Source organism: Acomys russatus, chromosome 24, assembly GCF_903995435.1.
Source record: "Acomys russatus chromosome 24, mAcoRus1.1, whole genome shotgun sequence".
Classification (NCBI taxonomy): Eukaryota; Metazoa; Chordata; class Mammalia; order Rodentia; family Muridae; genus Acomys; species Acomys russatus.
In genome coordinates this window covers 40,867,767-40,889,981 of record NC_067160.1, presented here as the reverse complement: position 1 = coordinate 40,889,981, position 22,215 = coordinate 40,867,767, and the positions used below count along the sequence as shown (strand labels likewise).

Below are 22,215 nucleotides of genomic sequence, written 5' to 3'. Positions count from 1 at the left end.
ACATTGTCTCTGGTTAACTGGCCCAAATGCACACATGTTGCCATCGTAATGTTTTCCCATGATTCATGGGGTGCAGCCTCTTGTTCCATTAAATTCTTGCCCTTTTCCTGGCCTTGGAAGGTGTAATGGGAGTGAGCAAATGAAGAGTTTCTTTGGTAAGATTAAGGAAGGGTTTGCATTTGTCTTTGTTTTATCACTGAAGTCAATATTTTAAGCAAGTGACTTCCTGACACATGAAGGGAAGTGAATGGTTCTGTGTTACTACCAAACAACCCACTCATGTGCATCTTCACAACCCATCATTTGGTATGTAAAGCTTGTAAGGACTTTGATCTTGCATGTACTTCCCATAAGTCTTGTATGCATTATTAATAAAGCTCTGTGACTGGTGAAGCTTCCATCACTGCAATGACTCTTGCTTAGAAATCTTGGGTTCATTCATACTAAGATGCATAGGAGTTTGTCACAGTTTTTTAACAGATGCATTCTTCTTGCAGACGATTGAAAAAGAGGGTTATCTCCAAAAAGCCAAAATTGCAGATGGAGGAAAGAAACTAAGGTAATTAAAGTTCTTCAATTCTCCGTTACATAACTACACAGGCTCCCATTTCCTCAGCTTGTGTCCTTGTTATGGTTTGAGAAGCAAGGCCATCCAGAACTAGCTAGAACAGTCCCTCGGTTACCATTGTTAATGCCCTGATTGGTAAAATAATTACGCTTTTTAAAGAAAGGCATGGCATTCTATAGCGCTGGCTAGGATGAAAAAGTGGCTGATGCCGTCCGTGTCTTCTTAGGACTAGACATCTTTAAAACACAAAAAGGGAAACACGGTTTCTGGATCAACAGATTGGGTTGTTGAATGAATTCATTTGCGGCATATAAAGATCTCTATGCAGTACCCTGGGAAGCTTCTTGAAGGATGGAGGTTTGAACTATATTTGTAGTTCAAAAGAAAACCATTTAGAAAAAAGAAGAACAAAAAAAAAAAAAAAAAAAAAAAAAAAAAAAAAAAAAAAAAGAAAGAAAGAAAATCATGCACAGAGTGTAGGGGCGGGAAATTCGCAAATGATAAAGAACTACCTGGGATGAGCGGCAGGAATAACAAAGATGTTTAAGAAAAAGGAACAAATTGATTGTTGAGTCAAGAAAGCTACTACTAGTTGTGTTATTTATATGGAGGCTTTAAAATGGTCCCGTCTGCTTTAGAATTTTTTTGCTATTTTTATATCAAGTGTGTTCTATACCTAGCTTAATAGTATTCAATATGCAAATAATAAATGTACAGGGAAATCTGCAAACTAAGTACATTTACTTGTGAGTGTATTACTGTTATATCTAGGTAGAATAACTATTCTAATTAGCTACACAATGGAACAATAGTTAACTGAATTATACAGTATGTTACTACAAATATGTTCATGCTAACACTAAGGAATAAAATATTCTTTGGTTTGATGGCTATCATGGACAGTGTTTATATTTATTTGAAAGAAGTAGAAAGGAAGTGTCACTCATAATTCTCATAATCCCAGTGCTTACAGTGGCCATTCTAATTTTAAATAGAAAATAGGGCTAGAACCTTCTCAAATACTGTTTCTTGGCAATAGCAGGGCAGACACTCTCTCTCAAAAGTACCAGAAAGGCACAAGGTCAAATCAAAGCAGCTTTAGGCTTGGCCTTATCTGTTTGAAGAGAAATGCTAGTCCAGCTTAAAAGAGCAATAAGTGAGAATAATTGACTGACTAGCCCAGCCTATGTGGCCTTCTTTTTCATAGACCTCATCTCAGTCATCAACTCAGGTATGTGGATAGTGCAGCAATGACACTGTCAAGATGTATATATGCTTTCTTATCTGCCTCACCACATGTGTTCCCATCCCTACCTCTACTCAAGACACACCAGCTGAGTCCATTCTTCATTGGACTTTGGGTGACCAGAGCTAATAATACTGGCCAATGTTACTCCAGCATCACAGAAAACAGGAAGGCCATGAAAACAAGGGCATTGCCTTGTGGTGGCTCTCTGAAGCACCCTCATCTGTAATCTATTAGCCAACTTTGTAATGTACTCTCCAAGAAGTAGGGGTTTTACGCCTGCAAAGACATAGAGCAGCCATTTTCCATGGCAACTCTCATGAACAAAGTGCATGTTGTTTTAGTGTATATACAACTGTGAATTTGCTTGATTGCACAAAAGCTATAATGATATTGGGTACAGTAGCTTGATAGAAGCTTAAATTCATATAAGCATTGATCTGTACTGTATTGGTTTTTCAGTAAGTTTGAATACCATTATGAACTCTTCAAATTTTTTCATTTGATGTTCTATGAAATTTAATTTTTCTTATTTTAGAATACCCAGGTGGAGTGGGCTGAATTTATTATAGCCTGCAGTTTCAGCCCTGTGGCAATATCTGAGGCAAGATTCCTAGTTCATTTTATTTCATATTCTTTTCTCCTCTACTATCAGTCTCCAGTGTACATATGTTCTATTCGTCTTCAACTCTCCTATCTATTATATCTATTTGCTTTTATGTATGGTATTCAAAACAAATCAACAAAATAATTGTAATAATGTGTGTATTAATGTGTTCTATGTTGTATAAACAGTTTTGTGTTTTTAAAAACTCATGCTTTTTAGTATGTTCATTCAATATTAGTGCATAGATATTTGTTGTGGTGCTATAGCTAAGACTATTTCCCTCCAGTTCTTATCCACTTGCCACTGTGTACCCCTACCTAATCTTATTCTCACAAGTCTCCCAGGCACAAACATGTAAGTTACCTCTTACACCTCCGCAAACCTAAAAGGTAGCAATAAATCACACATAGTTGCTCTCTTGGAACCTGTTAGAAGTTCTTTCTGGGAAGTGTGCTCACCAGTTAAGATTGTTTGGGCTTCTGCTTTGTACCTACAGGCTCTCTAGAATGACTGCAGCAGGTCGTCCAAGCTTATTCTTCATTGCAGAAGGGATCCCCTTTCTCTGTAATCCAATCCAACAATGTACTTTTACTGCTGTCATATACGTGACCACAAAATGTTCCCTCAATGCTGCTTTCATTCCCATTTCACTGATTGGTATGACAGTTGACTGTAACTTTAATTATTCATCTAGAGTCACTCAAATTTGCATCTCAAGAATTGCTTATTCATGAGCTTTGACTACTACTTATTGAGTGTCCTGTCTTTTTATTGTTTGAGAGAATGCATAATATATTATAATGTATTATACATACTTGATAGTTTTAGACATTTAAATATCTTATCTAAATTTGTGGTTTATTTTTATATTTAATATAGATACCTCAAAGATGAATATTTTAAATGTAATAGTCATCATTTTTATATGCCTGGTATCCTGCCCTGTTCATGCACTACAATATGCCAAATAATTTCTACTTTCTTTTTAATTTAATTTTAATTTGAGTCAACTTTTGTACTAAAAGTGTTTAGCTGCAGTACACTTTACAATTGCTATCATTTTTCGTTATGTTCTAAAGATCAATTTTAAGCCCGGATTACCTGTTCAAATTATATAGCTGCTAGTGAATTGTTAGGGGCTGAGAAAGTGACAACACAGTTAATACTATTTCCTATACAGGGACCTGAGTTCCAATCCCCCAATCTCACCGGAAGATGACTGGCAGAGTTAGAGACAGATGTATATATAAGGAACTCACTGCCTGTTAGCCCACCCAAAACAAAACAAAGAGATAGAAGACTTCTGTGCTCACAGAAGCAGGCACCTACACACACACACACACACACACACACACACACACACACGTAGGGAGGGCACATGCTTACAAGAATGCATGTATAGCTCCTCCCACACCCACACATTAAAGAAAAGTACCTTACTGCTACTGCTGTGTATTGCTATTGAATTCCCAAAGTCTATACGTTTATCAGCACCAACAAAAGGGTCAGTTTGGTCATAGCCTTAAAAAACTATGATGGTTTTATTCCATGGGTAACTTAGTAATTATTAAATGATGTCACCTAGTTACCATAATTTGTATTGCTTGTGTGAGATTTTTCTATGGGCCGTTTCCCATTTATCAAGGATCTTATATCATTTTAATAAAATTTAATGAGCTGATAAGCAGTAGCAATAAGTGATTATTCTGTCAAGCATATGGTTAATTGTGATGGTAGTGATACTTATGGCATATTAGGTTATAGGCTTTATGGTGATTTTCTGTTTTTCAAGTGTAAAATTTGTTGTCGCCTTAACTGCTCCTTTCTCTAGAGTCGTGCAGATTTAGTCATGCAGCTTCTGACCCTGGCCTACTTGAAACCTAATCGTTCGTCTGTTCTTGCTTTAAACTGTATGAGGCCAAGAAGCAAGACCTATCCTTTTGTTTCCTGCCATGCTAGATCCCAAGAGCTTCAACTGTCATTTAATAAATACCACTTTTGGGGACTTCTGCAAAGTGTTCTATGCCTAAACCCATGCTATGTCATCTACATCTTACATCGTTGCTTATTTTGATCTTGTCTTTGTTATTTTTTTTATTTGTCTTCATTCCCTTTCTCATATGCTTTATTTTCCACAAGGAAAAACAAAGTAGCTCTCTTGTGAATAGGAGAAAGTGGCAGGAAGGAGAAGTTGTTGGCTCAATCTTACATTCATAAAGGGCCCCAAACTTAGCCTTATTTTGAAATGAGGTTATGCACATTTCCCTTGTGATACACTGACAGGCTTGAAAGCAGAATTCATTCAGCATTCAACTTTTAATTTTTAATTATGAACCTTGAAATTATGCCTCAGCTTTTCTGATGAATCTCGGAAACCTTTTCATTTAGGGAATTGCTTCCTCAAAGCTGTAAGTAACCCTGGCGTGTCTGAAGCTCTCATGATGACTTAGTAATACTTTTTTGTTTGTTTTGTTTTCTTTTTCTAGTTCCTAGAGCTTAATTTTAGAAAAGGCACCTGTCTGTGTGCTTATGTGAGTTCAGTACCTCACATGTTTCCGCACACATGTCTTTCCTTTGTTAGTTCCCTGTGACCCTGCACATCTCATCTGTCTACATCTCACTTTGCTCTGCCATTCAGAGGGCGTGAAAGTATGTGAATAGGGACAGAAAATGGAAGGGAAACTGAAAAGGGTTGCAGTAGTCACTCTTACTAGTCCCTGCATTCACCACAGCCTCAGTACTCTCAGATTATGAGCATGCACTGCGTGCATGCGAGTGTGTGTGTGTTTGTGCGTGTGCGCATGCATGCTCAGGTATGCTTGTGCACATGCGCTGATCACTGTCATTAACATGTTTTCTTTCTTTAGAAAAATACCCTCCAATGTGAGCTTAGTGTCGATAAACTAATACAAACCCAAAATCTCATCTCATCTCTCTCTCTCTCTCTCTCTCTCTCTCTTCCCCTCCCTCCTTCCCTCCCTCCCCATTCCCTGCTCTTTTTCTTCCTTCCTTCCCCCCCACCCCGAGTCTTCTTGCAACAAAGAAAGAAATATATTTTACACCTACTATCTCACTGGCTTACCTTGTAGTAGAGCTACATTACAGAAGCCTAAATTATGAAAGAGAAGACAGAAGTTCTCAGACCTGCTGGCCTAAGACTGTGAGGGGTTTATTTTAAATCATTCAGAGGCGCATGGAGACATCACTCTTACCCCCATTACTAGCACAGACTCAAACCACTCCAGGCTAACCAAGTCAGGCAAGAGCAGCAGGTGACCCAAAGAGTGTCTGCAGTGGATGATGGCATCTCCCGTATATGGTCCTGTAGATTTTGTTTTTTTGTTTGTGGCTTTTTTTGTGTGTAAGTAAGGATGTGGGGTGGAGTGGAGGACATAAAACCTTGATGCGAAGAGAAATGAATGAGTTGGACCTCCTAGATGGTCAGAAGCTGGAGACTATTTTAAGGGCCATTCCCGTTGTGCAGCCACGCAGGTACGTGCTGCTGTTATGTGCTGCCATCCGGTGTCCATTCGGTAGAATGTCAAGCTGCTGTCTGTGTCCGAGGTTTGCTTAATTTCACCTTCTGTTTCTTCCACTTTACAGCTCACAATTTGTTTCAGTAAGTGAGGTGAAGTATTCCGCTTGCCTAAAATACCCCGGCAGTCGCCTGTATCAAAGTCAGTTGTTCTGATGTAAATTTAGTTCTTCTGGGTTTGTAATTATAGTTAGGACCTTTTTATCCTATTAGATATCATGTGCTTTGTCAAAATGTGAAATCTGTTTTCCTTTCTTGCTCCTGGATTTATTTTCTGCACTAGCTGTATTTCCTCACTGACTGCCTGGGGGTCTTTGCAAGGGGACCTGCTCAACCAGGGGCTGCTCACTCCTGACTTCCTAAGCTACATGTTTCCTTACAGCTTGAATTTTCTCCTCTTGTGGGGTGCCGGGGAGGGGGGCTTTAGCTGCCTCTCACTATGGAGGGCTATACTTGCATGGCAGGTGGAAGCACAGAAGGCTGGGCCCCAGCAAGACAGGCAGCTCAGCTCGGCCTCTCGGAGGAAGAGGTCTAACGCTTCTCCAAGAATGTGCTATCTCCTCCTAACTCCTGCCTTAATAGAAGGCTGCGTGCTCCTCCTGCTCCAGAGATGGTCGATCCTTCAGACTGAGTGTGAGCTTTCGGTGGCACATCCCTAAGTCTCCTCTGCATGACAGCATGCCATTAGGTAGGACAGTCTCAGTTAGCTTCAGTTTTCTCCTCAGTTCTAGTAGTGGCTCACCCACCTGCAGCAGTTACTCACTCAGAGGATTGCATTCTTTCTATGTTTTGGGATCTGTCTTCTAGTCAGTTATAGAAATCTTGGAGGTCTATCTTACTTTACTTTCATTTTTTAGTTACTAATTTTACTTTTCTAGTCTATCCTTTGGATTGTGAGGTATAAAGTGTACGTTAACAGGGCCTGAGTAAGTTGATATGTCTATGATGCTGGGAGGCATACTGTGTATCAAGTAGGAGCCAAACCAGCGCCACAGCTCCTGCTATCGACAGGGTTGAGAAGTAGAGAAGAATCTCAGCTACCTAATTGGGGAGCTGGCAAGACTGCTAATCCTCTTTAAAAGAACCAGAAAGTGTAGCTAGTAAGACAGCCCGAGTGGATGACTTGTTCTCAAGGGCTACACGTGCTTTTAATAAATTGAGGACGTCAGCCAAGACTCTGTTGCTGACATTGATGGTATCCTCAATCAAGTTAGCACTGCTTAAATCTTTTAAAAATACAGCATAAGGTCACAGATTAAATAGATTACAAGGTCCAATTTTAGAGAAACTGGATTTGCTCTTAAACATGCAAGTGGTCTTACGTCATCTAACGTCTCTGAGCATAGTTTTTTTTATTGTTGTTTTTTCTTTTTCTGTTTTCTGAGACAGGATTTCTCTGCGTGGCCTTGGCTGTCCTAGACTTGCTTTGAAGACCAGGCTGGCCTTGAACTCACAGAGATCTGCCTGCCTCTGCCTCCCGAGTGCTGGGGTCAGTATGTGGAGACCTACTATTGTCATCTTGAGCACAAGTATGTACACTTCAGCTAGACAATTAAAATTTTACCCGTTGCTCAGAAATAATTATGTCACTGATATTTTTTAGAAAATAATGGGAGAAAGTAAAGTGAAAAGGGCTCTTAAATTTACTTGCTGCCTTTAATTGTTTGTTCTGACATGAAATGCTTTTCGCGCTGTAGGACTCAGCTCTTGGGGCAGCTTTCGTCTTCATTCTTGTGCAATAAAAATGGTGTTTGAGACTGACAAAGCCAAGATTTAACAGCACTAGGCATACATATTACAGAGGGTCATGTGACTAGGCCTTGTCCTTCTGGTTTCTCTAGCAGGGATACACCTAAAGTCCTACAACAGAAGGTGACGTAACTGGGATTTATGGACTTCCTGTCTAACCCGCTCCAGTTAGAGGTTTAAGGAACAGAAGAGTTTCCCCAGCGCATTCTATAAATGATCAACATCTGAAACAGATTCAAACCAGAACCATTTCTCTAGGAACTTCTATAGATAGGAAGCAAATACAGCGTATGAGCACCTGCCAAAAGATAAAAACTATAGTGAGAAGCATAGCAGGTGGATTAAATATCGGTCCTCCATGTGTCGGGATGCTTCACACTTTGATGACACATGGTCAAAAGTCTAGACCAGTGGCCCAAATACTTCTCACTCATCTCTTTGGAGTCATTTAAGACTGTATAAAGAGAAGGCTGTTACTGATTCAATTGACCTTAGTATTGCTGGTATCTACAAAAAGAAATGGGCGCCAGTCCAGACAGAAAATACCAACTTTTTTTCTTGCTAGCTGACTTTTTATAATTTGATTGAGACATGGGCTGAAGACTGAAGACACACATCTGAAGACAAAGAGGGTCCAACAACATGGTGTGCCGAATATAATGAAATTCTGAATGTATTTCTTGCGTGTTTGTTTACTCTTCTTTTTTAATGCACTAGTGTGTCATTAAGAAAGCTTCAGGAAACTGGAGAGATGGCTCAATGATTAAAAGCACTGGATGCTCTCCCCGAGGATTCATACTTGGTTCCGAACCCCAACGTGTTGTGCTGGTCCAAGTCCACTTCTCCCCTGGAGTGGACAGCATTGCACACTGGACTGGACTGGAAGAAAGGGAAGCTTAGCCGGCAGGGTGTGTTAGCAGGATCTTGATGTGGCAGAGAGTGCAAGGAGAACAAGCCTTCTCCTTGATGGGTTTCAGTGAAACAGCTCCCCTGGGTTTTGGAGGGGGAGGGGAACAAGGACTACATAAACCTTGGGTAAGTGGGTAGGGATTTGGGGGCTGGGGAGTATAAATCATTGGCTGGAGCTAAGGCTTGGATTGCTTCATTTGCATGAAGAGGAATTCCAGGTGCTAGCTGGACATGTCCTTATAAGGAAATAGAAGATTTTTAAACCTGAAGCCTCTCCACCAGGCAATGTGATCACCTCTATGGTGGTATCACCCTAGGGAGTTAGTGGTCCGTATACCTGCCAGTCTCAAGATCGTGTGTGTGTGTGTGTGTGTGTGTGTGTGTGTGTGTGTGTGTGTGATTTAAACATGTCTCAAGCTCACTCTTGCTCCTGCCGGGTCCCCTAGCTGCAGCTCACCTCTCCACAGTGCTGGCTCATGCTGAACTTAATGCCAGTTCCCCAGGATTCTGCACTGTCTTCGAGCTCTGCAGTCACAGGCATATGGACATACATGCAAGTAAAACATGAATACATATAAACTAAAAATAAATAGAAGCCTTTTAAAACGGAAAGCCTCAGGCATGTATGAGGAATCATTTTTGTTTCATCAACATTAGCCATACTAAATCAAAACTGTACCTTGTAATGAAGGCTCTGGATCCTAAAGGAGAAATCACACAAAATCTCATGAGTATAGATATGGCATGTTGGCATATTTTGCATGGTTTTCTATTTATCTGAGTGAAGGCTTTTTGGAAACTTTTTCTTCATCACTTTTTTGTGAAATCGATATAACTGTTTTTGAATAAAGGTTAAACTTGAGAAAACTGTAACGATAAAATTTATTGAGTAGAAATTTGTGAATGTCAATCTTCTTGATGGTTCTGCCACCTAAGGAAGAAAACCTGTCCCAACACTGATACACACATACTCCACCTGCAGAAGCAGTAATATGTTCAGCTGAAGAAATAAGCAAATCTAAGAAATACAAATGAAGGAAAAAGCTGTAATCTCACCTTATTCAACTATGGCTGCATGAAGATTCTTTTCTAGGTCCAAGTGTTCATTGATTAAATAAATGTCCATTTAATTCCTAGATTCTCCAGGCCTCTCTGCCAGGCTCTGAAGATAACTAAAATACATTGAAATTATTTCTGTTGCCTGAGGGCTTGTATTTTAATGAAGGCAACAAAAGTGAAAAAGTTTGAAGTATATTTTTAATTCATCATGTTTTATGTCACAAATGTACTTTGAGTGAAACAATATTTGGACTTCTGATGGATGGAATTAATAGTCAGAAGGGGCTGAGCTGGAAAAATATGGTCCTAGGTAAATTGCATAGCGTGGAGTAAAGTATATATTAAGGACTATGATGAAATCTTCCCACATCAGTATTCTTAAACACAGGGGTCATTCTTCAAATGTACAATTCTATTCTGAGCAATTTTCTTAACCAATTTCTGGTTTTTGATTTGTTTGTTTGCTTGCTTTATAGTTTAGCAGCAGAATTACCAAGTACTATGCAATTCACATTAATGATCACAGCTTTGGAAACCTAGGACCCATTTTTTAAAGATAAGTTTAAATCTGTGGGAATAAACATGGCTAGTCAAGAGCTATGTATAACTTTTTTAAAATTTATAAAGAATGTATCTAAAGTTGGTCATAGGTTTTTTTGTTTGTTTGTTTGTTTTGGTTTGTTTGTTTTGGTTTGTTTTTTGATCCTTGGCAATTTTGTGGGAAAGAGGAGAAAGCGTTGTAGTGTTCCCATTTCTAAGTCTTTGATTGTTGGCAAGTATCAGACACATTTTGATTTAAAGGATGATGAGTGATCTGGGCAGTCTTTCAGAGTCAAGCTATACTACCTTAGTGAAAAGGGGCAGAGATGGGGTGACCTCCAGCACTTTACCTTAGTGCTTCGGGACTGGGAGGAGGCATATGGTAGATATACAAAATACAGACACTGATCCATCGAAGAGCACCTAGGAGGATACGCAAATTGAGAAACTCTTATTTATATTTATATGTCACAAAATTTTTAATTCTAGAGTATTTTTTATTATTATCTGAATTTTGACCATATTTCAATAGAAGACTTTTAGAAAAACTCATTAAAAAGAGTTTGCACTCAGCACAAATTTCCTGACATGGCTCATAGGTGGATTTTTCTACTCTTGATGCATCTCTCTATTTTTCCCCTAAGGAAAAACTGGTCTACCTCCTGGATTGTTCTTTCTGGTCGAAACATTGAATTTTACAAGGACTCCAAGCAGCAAGCTCTTCCCAACATGGTAGGTCATTCTCTGTTTTGTTGCTGTCTTTTCAGAAATACCCTTGAACCAAAAGGGAGATGGGAGTGGTTGCTTCAGACATCACACTGAAGCCCCTGAGCTACCAACATCTGAAAGCAGATGCAGGAAATGACTCAGTAACCTTTTAATCAGATGAAGGGAAAATGGAATGTAGTGTCTGTTTTATTAAGCGCTGCATTTGGAGAAGATTCTCAAATGAGATAGATGATGAGCTGCTATCTGGTAATGTGAAGGTAACACTCTAAATTAAGGCGCCATTTATATGTGCTTTATTCTTATTTATGAAATAATCACTAAATGCTGCTACTTTCCCAAATAATGTATTATAAAGCCTGTTATAAAATGCATTAGTAATAAAGGTTTAAAGGATGAGACTATGGGAGGTTGCTTTAAAGAATATTATAAGACGTAAATCGTATTAAACCATGTATGTGCATCTTTAATACATGGATTTAAGTTGTTATCTTGTGTTCTATAAAGTGCCTCACACATTAATAAATAATAATAAACTGTTCATAAATGGCACCTTAATATAGGGTATTACCAATGAAAAAACACTCTAAGTTAACGAAGTGATTTTTTATCTTAGTCTAACTGTGGCATTCACTCTATCCAGCTAACTTTTCTGAATTCTTCTTATGACTACACCTAATCAGCTTAATGCAATTTCTGTATCTTGTGGTTATTGCAAATTAAGATTTGTAGAATGGCTTTATTGTACCTGAAGGAAGGCACTTCAGGCCACAGAGATATGGCAATGATAGCAGGGGCAATTTAGAGTTACTTACTGCTGAAACCTTGACCACAAAACCCAGCTACCCAAATACAACAGTTAGTAACAAGGATGCAAAAAAGGGTGGCCAGATAGTCAAGCCATGCTCAGGAAGGACCCCTGGCCATAAGGAACTAACCTGCCTTAGGCCAGTGCTCTGATAGGTGGTGGAGACGTGGTGTCCTGGTGGAAGGGATCCGTAATGAACTAATTTATGTACTTGGCAGATGATAAAATAATGACAAGTTCTTTGCTCTACAGCTACTAGCCACGTTTGCTATATAATCTTCTTTTAAATAGAAAACAGGAACTCCAGCTAAGGGATGTCTTTTAAAGAAGAAAAATTTAGTAAGAACAAAGGATCACATTTGGCTTGTTCCTCACAATTGTCATTGCCTTTGTCTGCAAGTGGCTTACTGATTTCGGAGTCTCAGTAAGGTCCAATCTACAGACTAATTAAGAATAAATTAAAAATATCTCAGGCCCCTGGATTTTAAATTGCTTAAAAATTTTGTTTTAGGGCTTTGTCTTGCTTTTATTGTTTGGCTACGGGAAGGTTGAGATAATATTTGAAGAAACATAAAATGCCACCTAGGGCTGGGCACAAAACACTGCCGTGCAGAGCCTTTGTTTTCTCTTTGAATGTGTTCTACAGGGAAGGTGGGAAGTGGGAAGATGCCAGCCTGGCTTGGCTTGGCTGCTAAGAAGATGATCTTTGTCCTGCTGAGGGAGAAGGACCCCACTGGAGCTGTGTCACATGGGATGTGAGGATCATGGGATGGATAAATTCCACATTAAATCATTTATTTTATTACATTTAATCTCCTCATACCAGGATATACAATTCTCACGGCTGTTTATATGAAGGTGAAAGAAAGCTCACTTTTCCATTTCCCACAAACCTTCCATGTTAGCTCACCAATTTACCCTTCAGAAGTGTTCAAAGTGACAATGGATTTGATGTGTAAAAGAAAATCATTGACATCTTTCTTTCTTTCTCTCTCTCTTTCTTTCTTTCCTTCTTTCTGGCAGCCCTTATTTATTACTTCTGGCTGCATTTTCAGTGTTCTTAGTTTCTTCCAGGCATGCATTGTCTTCAAAGCAAATTCTGGGTAGGAGCTAACTGTACTGTGGTAAAGTGGCAAAGACAATTACAGATCTGTTTGTGCCGCATGAATTGTCTTGCTAGTAAACTTCTTGGACTCATTTCTAACCAAGTATTAAAGGCCTAGTGGGATAGCCGCACTTACCAATGAGAGCCTCAGAGAAACGATACAATGATTGCCAGGCCTTGATTAAAGATGCTGTGGTTTTATTCTGGGAGAGATTCATGCTCAAGTTTCTGAATTTCCCTTACACCCCTTAGCTGAGCCCTGGTGTTCTCTCTGCTTCTGAGGAAAACCATGCCCTTCCTTCCCTCCACAAGGCCGTGAGAAGCTTCTGTAAGTGCTCTAAAGAATACATTGTGCTGCAGTCTCTAAGAGCCATCTTTGAATGTTAATCCATTGGTGAGACAAAGTTCAAGGTAGCTCAGACCCAGAGAACCTGTTCTGTTTGGCATTTAGTAGCTGCCAAAGTTACTCAATTTCTTGGAGCTGGGAATCCTCATAAGAAGGACACTGTAGTTTTGTCAATAAGAGTGTAATGAGTGAAAGTAGCTAAGCAGAGGCGAAGTGCCACAACATGTATGAATGATTTCTAATCACCTGTTCTTATCGTTGCCAATAACATATATAAATTTCTGGAGCTGGAAAGATGGATCCATGGTTAAAAGTATTTTCTGCTCTCTCACAGGACCCAGTTCAATTCCCAGTACCCATATAACAACTCACAACCATCTGTAATTCTATTTCCAGAGACTTCTATGCCCCTGGTCTTGATTGACACCAGGCACACATGTGATGTACATACAATAGATTAACATACATAAAATAGGTAACTCTTTTTAAAATAATTAAATAAAATATTTTATCTGGAACAAAATATAGAAGATATAGAAAGCAGTATAGCTAAGATATGATTGTGAATATATATTATGCACACATACAAATATATACCTATATATTTGAGAGAGAGAGAAAAAGAGAGAGAGAGAGAGAGAGACAGAGAGAGAGAGAGACAGAGAGAGAGACAGAGAGAGAGACAGAGAGACAGAGACAGAGACAGAGACAGAGAGAGTCTCACTGTGTAACCCTGTCTGGCCAGGACCATCTTGCTATGTAGACCAGGCTGTCTTGAACTTAAAGAAAGCAATCTGCCACTGCTTCTGTCTTCTGAATTCTGGTATTAAAAGCATGTACCATCATGCCTGCCTGTAAAGAGTGTATAAACGTAAGAAAAGACTGTTATGCAAGGCTTTTATAAAGAGAAAAAAAAACGTGTGCTCAAAGGCAGCAAAAGAATGAAGCAGCTGTCCATCTGGGACTCAGATGTACCTTCCTGGATAGCCAAGAATGTCTCCAGACCATACCTTCTTCTGTGGACTATCAATGTGCTGCGTGATGGATCGTCTCACATAATGCTCTCACTAGTCCCACAGCACACACTTGGCAAATCTTTTTTTCTTATTGAAGTGTTTTCAGTTTCTGTCTTTTCCACGTAGAGCGGTTATAACAGCATACCACCAATGGCGCACCATAAACAACAAACACTAAGCTTTCACGATTCTGGAGCTTGGAAAGTCCAAGATACGGGCACTGGTAGATCCAGTGTTCAGTGAGGATGCCCTCTCTTGTGGGTCCCATTCCTTTGCTGGTATCCCTCAGGTAGCAAGCACAGCACCAAGGCTTTGCACTTCAGAGCAGACTCCACGCCCTTCTAATGGCATCACAAGTGTAGGGTTCTTTTATGAACATGTTGATTCCACAGCAGTATCCTGGTCACATTTTTGTCCTGAAACCATGCACAGGATCCACCTGGCTTTAGGTTCTTAGTGACCCTTTAAAGGAAACAGGGAGCTTTTTATCCGTTTCAGTCTTTTGAGTCAGAAGATCAGAGAGCAACTGATCACCTAGTGTCAGTGTTTCATAACAGAAGGACTCTATAAATTGCCACCATCCAAACACCTAAGAGGGAAACAGTACAGAACAGAAATCAGTCTCTACAGAGAAAGAAATTGTCTAGTTCTGCAGTCTACCTGCGTCCTGGTCTCTGCTTACTTACTTCACCTCAGATGAGAGCCTGGTCAGTGGTGATTGCTGCACTTTGGTCCTGAATATAGCCTAGAAGTTTGCTGTGTTTGCAGATGTAGCCCATTTTATATTCTTTCATTTTTATTCTAAGTCTCATCCAAACCATGCTAAATTTTCTTACCGTATTCTCCAAATGTCTTAACTTTCCTCTCTTTTTTTCTCTCTGTATTTTTGTCTTTTTGAGCAGAGTTGGGAGTACTTTTTCGGTGTGTGTGTCTTTCAGTTCTTTATTTCAGTCTCCTCATGTGATAAACATTTCTTTTCTAATTTCAAATAGTATGATTTTCACTTCTTGGAGTTTATCTCTTTTAAAGTATTTGGTCAGCTGGCATAGCTACTTGTTTCCTGTCTTGGGTTTATCACCTGTCTTGTGATCTAATATCAGCTGTCCAGGACATCCCTGTATTGCAGGTGGCTCTGCTGCCTCTCACTCTTGCTGCTCTGGATCCTGATTGCCATCACTTATCATTGGCTATGCAATAATCATTGAGATCGAAATATGATGCTGGGAGGTTCCCTGTGGTTTGGGATTAATGTGTCTTACATACTGGAGTGTTTTGTATTTTCAAAAGGGATGTGAGACAGAGACTCCTATATATCAGATGGGGGTATTATAGTTTTGGGTTGCATGTGTGTAATAGCAGGACTACAGAAATACTACAACTCTTCAGAGACAAGACTCTCATCCACTCTCTCAACATCGTGGCCTACCCAACACTGTGCTGTTCTGTGTTCTGGTAATGACAGAGAGAGAGAGAGAGAGAGAGAGAGAGAGAGAGAGAGAGAGAGAGAGAGAGAGAGAGAGAGAGAGATAGAGGGGGAGAGAGAGAGAGAGAGAGAGAGAGAGAGAGAGAATTTTATATATATATATATATATATATATATATATATATATATATATATATATATATATAAAATGTACTTTGATCATCATCCCACCATCATGTTTTCTCACCCATTCTCTCTCCCATTGAACCACTTAGAGTATATAATAGCCCCAACAAGGCTTCCTCCCACTTATGTGTCTTTTCTTATATGTGACCAACTGCATTTAATTGGGGTTGCCTGTGAGGACAGGTGGGTTCTTGTTTATCTTTTCCTAAGATCTTGGGTGGGTCCTTGTTCTGTTACACTGTGAGGTAGAACAAAGCTCAAATGTGTAGTATAAATAAATGACCTCAGAAGAACATGAAGTCATGTTGCTTTGATATTCAGTTTCTATATCTGTTTTAGGACCCTACCTTACATGCACAATAAAACTTTATCATGACATTCCTCCGGTCATTTTCATACTTTCAATTCAAAAGTAATTTTTAAGGTATTTTTTTAATCCAACGGTTTTCATTGTTTTCAGTGGGAGAGTTGATCCAAATAACATTTCTACTCATTATAATCTACTTCACTTTAATGTGAGTATGCATTCAGTTAATCAGGTTTGTGCTATTTATATCAGCCTTGGTGGGAAAAGACTTCATCAGAATATGTATTGAAATTCCACAATGAACAGCTTGCTCGTTAAGGCTGCATAGAAGACATAGAGATATAATCAAGATAGAGACTTTGCCTTAACAAGTCTGTGCCAATAACAATGAGACGAAATAGGAAACAGAATAGATGTTTTGTTTTTGTTTTTGTTTTTCTTCCTTTTTATTTTTTCTTTAGGATTTAAAAGGAAGGAGGGCTCACATCTGTGAAGGATTTGAATTGGGCCTTGAGAGATGGTTGTCACTTTTGCATGTGAAGATTTGGCAAAAAAACATGGGGAAATGAAAAACATGAACAATGACTAAGAGAGTATGAGCACTACAAAATAAATGAATTTCTTTGTCCAGGTGAAATACAGAGTAGAATATGCCTTACGGAGAGGCTGTGAGCTTTCCATGTGCTACCAGGGCAAGGCTCCACAACCTGATACTGGCATCTGCATCACAGAATAATCTAAACGTTTACTGAACATGATGAGTATGATGCACGTGATGGAAGGAGCTGAACTTATACTGTGGCCCAAACAAAAGGGAGACTGGTTCTCTTAGGATCATAGCTTACCCTCCATACAGGACCGAAAGCTTTGCTTCCGAGTAGGTGCATTCACTGTATTGTCACATCCTGTGCTGTCAGTTGAGTTTTCCTCCAAGGCTTTGACTCAAACAATTGTATTTTTTTCTGACATACTTATATATTTCTGTTCCCGGGCAATTTCAGTTGACACTTGTAGCTCATTTTCCAGTTAACACCTAGGTCCTTTATGTGTTCTCTTACTTTAGAACTTCTGTTTGATGTGTGTGGAGACTCCTGACTGTATCCATGTGGTATTACAGATGCTCGATTAATCAAAACCCATGCATGGATGGCCTTGTAAAGAGGATTTCTATCAACTTAGTTGTTCTTTCACGGTTTCACATATATATAGTGTACTTTGATCATCATCCCACCATCATGTTTTCTCACCCAGCCTCTCTCCCATTGAACCACTTACAGTATATAATAGCCCCAACAAGGCTTCCTCCCACTTATGTGTCTTTTCTTATATGTGACCAGCTGCATTTAATTGGGGTTGCCTGTGAGGACAGGTGGGCATTATTTTCTTGAACAAAGACAAGGTACCAGTGGCTACACCATTGAGGAATATAACTCCCTCTCCTAGTAACCATGAGATGCCTAGAGCTCATAGGGAGAGATGGAGCATAGTGAGCCCTTCCTCAGGTAAGCATTTCTGAATAGGATTCTTTCTGGTTCCTCCAAAAATTAGGCCAAGAACTAACAAATGGAAAAACAACTTTTTTAAAATGTAGAGACCCCACTCACTTATTCATTCTATGAATAATCAATAAGTTCTACCAGGCATCACATGATCATCTTAATCAAAGAGAAATCCAAATGAATAATATATGACTCTTGCTCTCAGAGTGTTGTGACATGGTGGAGATGACAGAACCATAAATAAGCTCATTACAATAAACAATGATTGTTATAGAACTGTAGGAAAGCCAGCTCCAGACCAGGGCTTCCCAGGTATACAGGAATATAAAAAAGGCATACAAATCAAACATTCACTGATAATAAATCAGAGAAATTTATTTTATCACAATTCTTTGGTATGCATATAATTTTACTGTTTATTAAAATGGAAGCAAATTTGCATAATAAGATGTATGTGCTTATTTTTTCAACATAAAGAACTAAATCTTGGCTGAGCACTTGATACAAGAGGACCTAGAGCATTTTCTCAGGCTTGATTGATGTTTTGATATTCTAATCATCAATTCTGAGAATGCCAGTTTGTATAAGTAACTAGTTCAAAACAGCAGGAGTACTATTTAGAGACATTTTCGAAATAGGTAGAAATTTTGCCCACTCTTATGTCCAAAATCTATTTGATAATTTTTAAAAATGAAATTCAAATAGGCCAATCAAATGTTGAGCTTTACAAAATTCACTGTGCAAATAATACAATCCAAGAGCATATTAGTTTTACACTGATGTTCTGAGGAGTGGTGACAAGAAAGTGTGAATAATCTGTTTTCCCAAACATCCATTGTGCTTCTGTGAGAGCAGAGCCCTTAGTATGTCCAGTGAGGCCACTACCACCTATCCCACGCAGTCTCAAGTGTGAGCTGAGGAGTTGCAGGCAGCTTTTGCTGGCTCTGGGGGTGTGAATGCACGAGCACCATAGAGTGTTCATGTGTGCTACAGGCTTGGAAGCAAGTTGAGGTGAAGGTTTGAGCCACAGCTGAGGCAAGTCTTGCCAAAAACGTCTTCACTGCAATTTCATTTTGAAATTTTTTTGTCATTACACATCCAAAAACAAAAGTAGCCAAGTTTCTCATAAACCCCATTGTCTTAATCAGTGTCCTATTGCTGTGAAGAGACACCAGGACCACAACAACTTTCATAAAGGAAACCATCTAATGGGGCTGACTTATAGTTTCAGAGGTTTAGTCTATTATAATTATGGAGGAAACATGGTGGCACATAGGCAGACATGGTGCCAGAGAGGTAGCTGAACATTCTGCATCAGTGTACAGCAAGAAGAGGAGTTCACACTGGGCTTGCTTGAGCATATGAGACTTCAAGACCCCCAGTGTCACACTATCTCCAACAAAGCCACACCTCCTAAGAGTGCCACTCACTATGGGCCTATGGGGGAGCATTTTCTTTCAAGTCACCAAATTCACCATCAACTCCTTAGCTGTTTAAGAAGCTGGGCTCTCAAACCATAGGTTTAGGATTATGTGGTGATTTGAACAGAAATGGCCCTGATAGGTTCATACATTTGAATGCTTGGTAATTAGGGAGTGTTGTCATTTGAGAGGGATTAAGAGGTGTGGCCTTGCTAAAAGTATGTGTAGCCTTGTTAGAGCAAGCATGTCACTCCTCGGGGTACATTTTGGGATTTCAGAAACATAAGCCAGGTCCAGGGGCTCTTGCTCTCTGTCTCTGTTTCTGTCTGTCTGTCTGTTCATATCTCTCTCTCTCTCTCTCTCTCTCTCTCTCTCTCTCTCTCTCTCTCTCTCTCTCTCTCTCCTCTCTCGCCTCTCATCTCTCTCTCTCTCTCTCTCTCTCTCTCTCTCTCTCTCTCTCTCTCTCTCAGCAGATTTGGATAGAGACCTCTCAATTTCTCAAGCACCATGTATGTCTGCCTGTCTACTGCCAACATCCCTGACATCACCATGTACTAAACCTTTGAAATGGAAAACAAGACCCAGTTGAGTACTTTCCCTTATAAGAGACGCCATGGCCATTATGTCTCTTTTTAGCAGTAGAACGCTGACTAAAACAGTTTGGTACACATGGTCCTTTATCAAAGATGGTGGCCTTGCATGCAATGCTCATTCTACATATCCTCCATTTAGTCATTCTATAAGTAATATTCTGCAAGCTCAGCCTTACACCACTGGGCCAATTGTTCTGAAAAGTACAGAGCTGAAGCAGCCATCCTAGGTGCTCAGGACCGCAGTGTAATCTCCCTAGGAGCCAGAGTCCAGAGGCTCACAATTAAAGCCTTGCCTGGATGTAAAGCTTGGTCAGCTTAGCATGATCCTGTCTAAAAGGGTTCTTGTTTTGTTTTTTATTTTGTTTTTGTTGGCAATATAATTCAGTGGTGCAGTTTGATTTCTATGCTTATAAAGTCCTAAATTCTATCCCAGTTACTACAAAGAAAGAAGAGGAAGCAGGGAAGTAGAAGGAAGAATAGGAGGAGGAGGAAAGAAAGAATGAACTCATTATCTTTCCGCCTCTGCATCTTCAGCATACCCCCATCAGGATGCACAACAACAAGGAAAATGATTCTACAAACAAAAGACTCTAAACACTCCAAAACCCCTAAACAGCTGATGAGCCTAATCAGTAAAGTAGCAGGACAAAAAGTTAACATACAAAAGTCAATAACTTTTCTATATACATAGGATAAACACACTAAGGAAGAAATCAGGAAAACAATTCCATTCACCGTAGCCTAAATATGGCGATATCTTGAAATAAATCTAACCAAAGAAGTGAAAAACTTGTATAAGAAAGACACAAGATGGAAGGGCCTCTCACGCTCATAAATTTGTATGAGTGATATTGTGAAATTGCCCATCCTACCAATAGTAGTCTACAGGTTCAACACCATAAAAATTCCAATACCATTCTTTACATAAATTGAAGAAAATTCTTAAATTTCATGTGGAAACTCAAAAAGAACCGAACCAAACCAAAAACCACACCCAGAATAAGACTACCCTAAACAGTGAAATTACTAATGGCGGTGTGGCTACCCTTGGTTTTTGTTATACTGAGGAGTTTTAGGAAGAGAAGCAGTGTGATGCTTGGCATAAAAGCAGAAACATTGATCAGCGGAATAGAACTGAAGGCCCGCACATAACCTTGTACTCTATATTCCATTTTTTCCTTTCTTTTATCTTTTTTTCCTTTCTTTTCTTTCTTTCTTACTTCCTTTCTTCCCCCCCCCCCCTCTCAAAAGAGTATATAACATTTTCAACAAATGGTGCTGGTAGAACTGGATACTTGGGTGTAGAAGAATGAAACTAGTTCCTTATCTCTTATCCTCCATAAAATCACAAATATACCAAGGCTCTCAGTGTAAAACCTGATACCCAACATCTGACAAAGGAGATATTCAGAATGTACTTGAACTTACAGCACAGGAAGACACTTTATGGACAATATCCAGGTAGCATATGCCTTAACACTCAAAATTGATAAAGTTTTCTCATAGAAGTAGAAAGTTTTTGTTTTTGTTTTCTGCAAAGGATACCATTGTCCAAGAGACAGCAACAATTTTCCCCAGCAATACATCTGATACAAGATTAGTATCCAGAATGTACAAAGAACAAAACAAAACAAATAAATAATCCAGTTAAATTGGGGCAAGAAACGCAACAGTTTTCAAAAGGTGAAGCATAAATGGCTGAGAAACGCTTTTACCATGTTCAACATCTTTAGCCATCTGATAAGTGCGAATTGACACTGCTTTAAGAGTTCATCTTAACTCAACAAGAATGGTTAATTTAAAAAGCATACAAACAAAAATACAAGAAAGAAAATGCTGGCATGGATATGAGAATGAAGAATACTTATTTGTGGATCATAGGAGTGCAAACTGGTACAGCACTGTGGAAATTTGTGTGAACATTCCTCAAAAAGCTGAAAATAGATATGTCACATGATTGAGCTATACCACTTCTTAGGGATATACACAAAAGGGCTCCACATCTCACCACAGAGATAATTGTTCATCTATGTCCATTGCTGTTTTAATCATAATAGCCAGGAAATGGAAACAGCCTAGATGTCCATCAACTGATAAATGCATAATGAAAGTGTGGTACATTTACACAATGCAATATTACTCAGCTATTGATAAAGAACAATCATTCTAAGTGTGGTGAACTAGACCATAAAAAGCTAACAGTGCGTTTTTCTGTCATATATGGATGCTATCTTAGAATCTTTAGATATGTGTGTTTCATTTTGAATACTCATAGATGTTAGGATACTAGTAAGGGACCGTAGCAGACTGGAAAATATTTCAAGGGGAGAGAGACTGAGTGATATAAAGAAGGCAAGCAGAATAATTAAACCAGAAGAATTAAATAGAATGGGGGATGAGAGGGCAGAATAGAGGAGGAAATATGGAGAGGAATAATGGGTACTAAATGCCTCTTGAAAATGTCATATGGAAACTTACTACTATAAGTTTAAAATGGGGTTACTTTATGATGGGGGAGGGAAGCAAGACTACAACAACATACTACATGCTAACAAATAAAATCCCCAGTATC

General features: G+C 39.2%; 1 protein-coding gene across 1 annotated transcript in view; it reads left to right on the top strand.

Moving 5' to 3' along the window:
• The window catches only part of Arhgap15 (Rho GTPase activating protein 15), a 594,474-nt gene that overhangs the window by 60,271 nt on the left and 511,988 nt on the right, over window positions 1-22,215 (top strand). Inside the window, exons 4-5 of the mRNA XM_051166277.1 lie at window positions 498-559; window positions 10,858-10,945. Coding sequence (XP_051022234.1) covers window positions 498-559; window positions 10,858-10,945 — 150 coding nt within the window. The remainder of the gene's footprint in view (window positions 1-497; window positions 560-10,857; window positions 10,946-22,215) is intronic.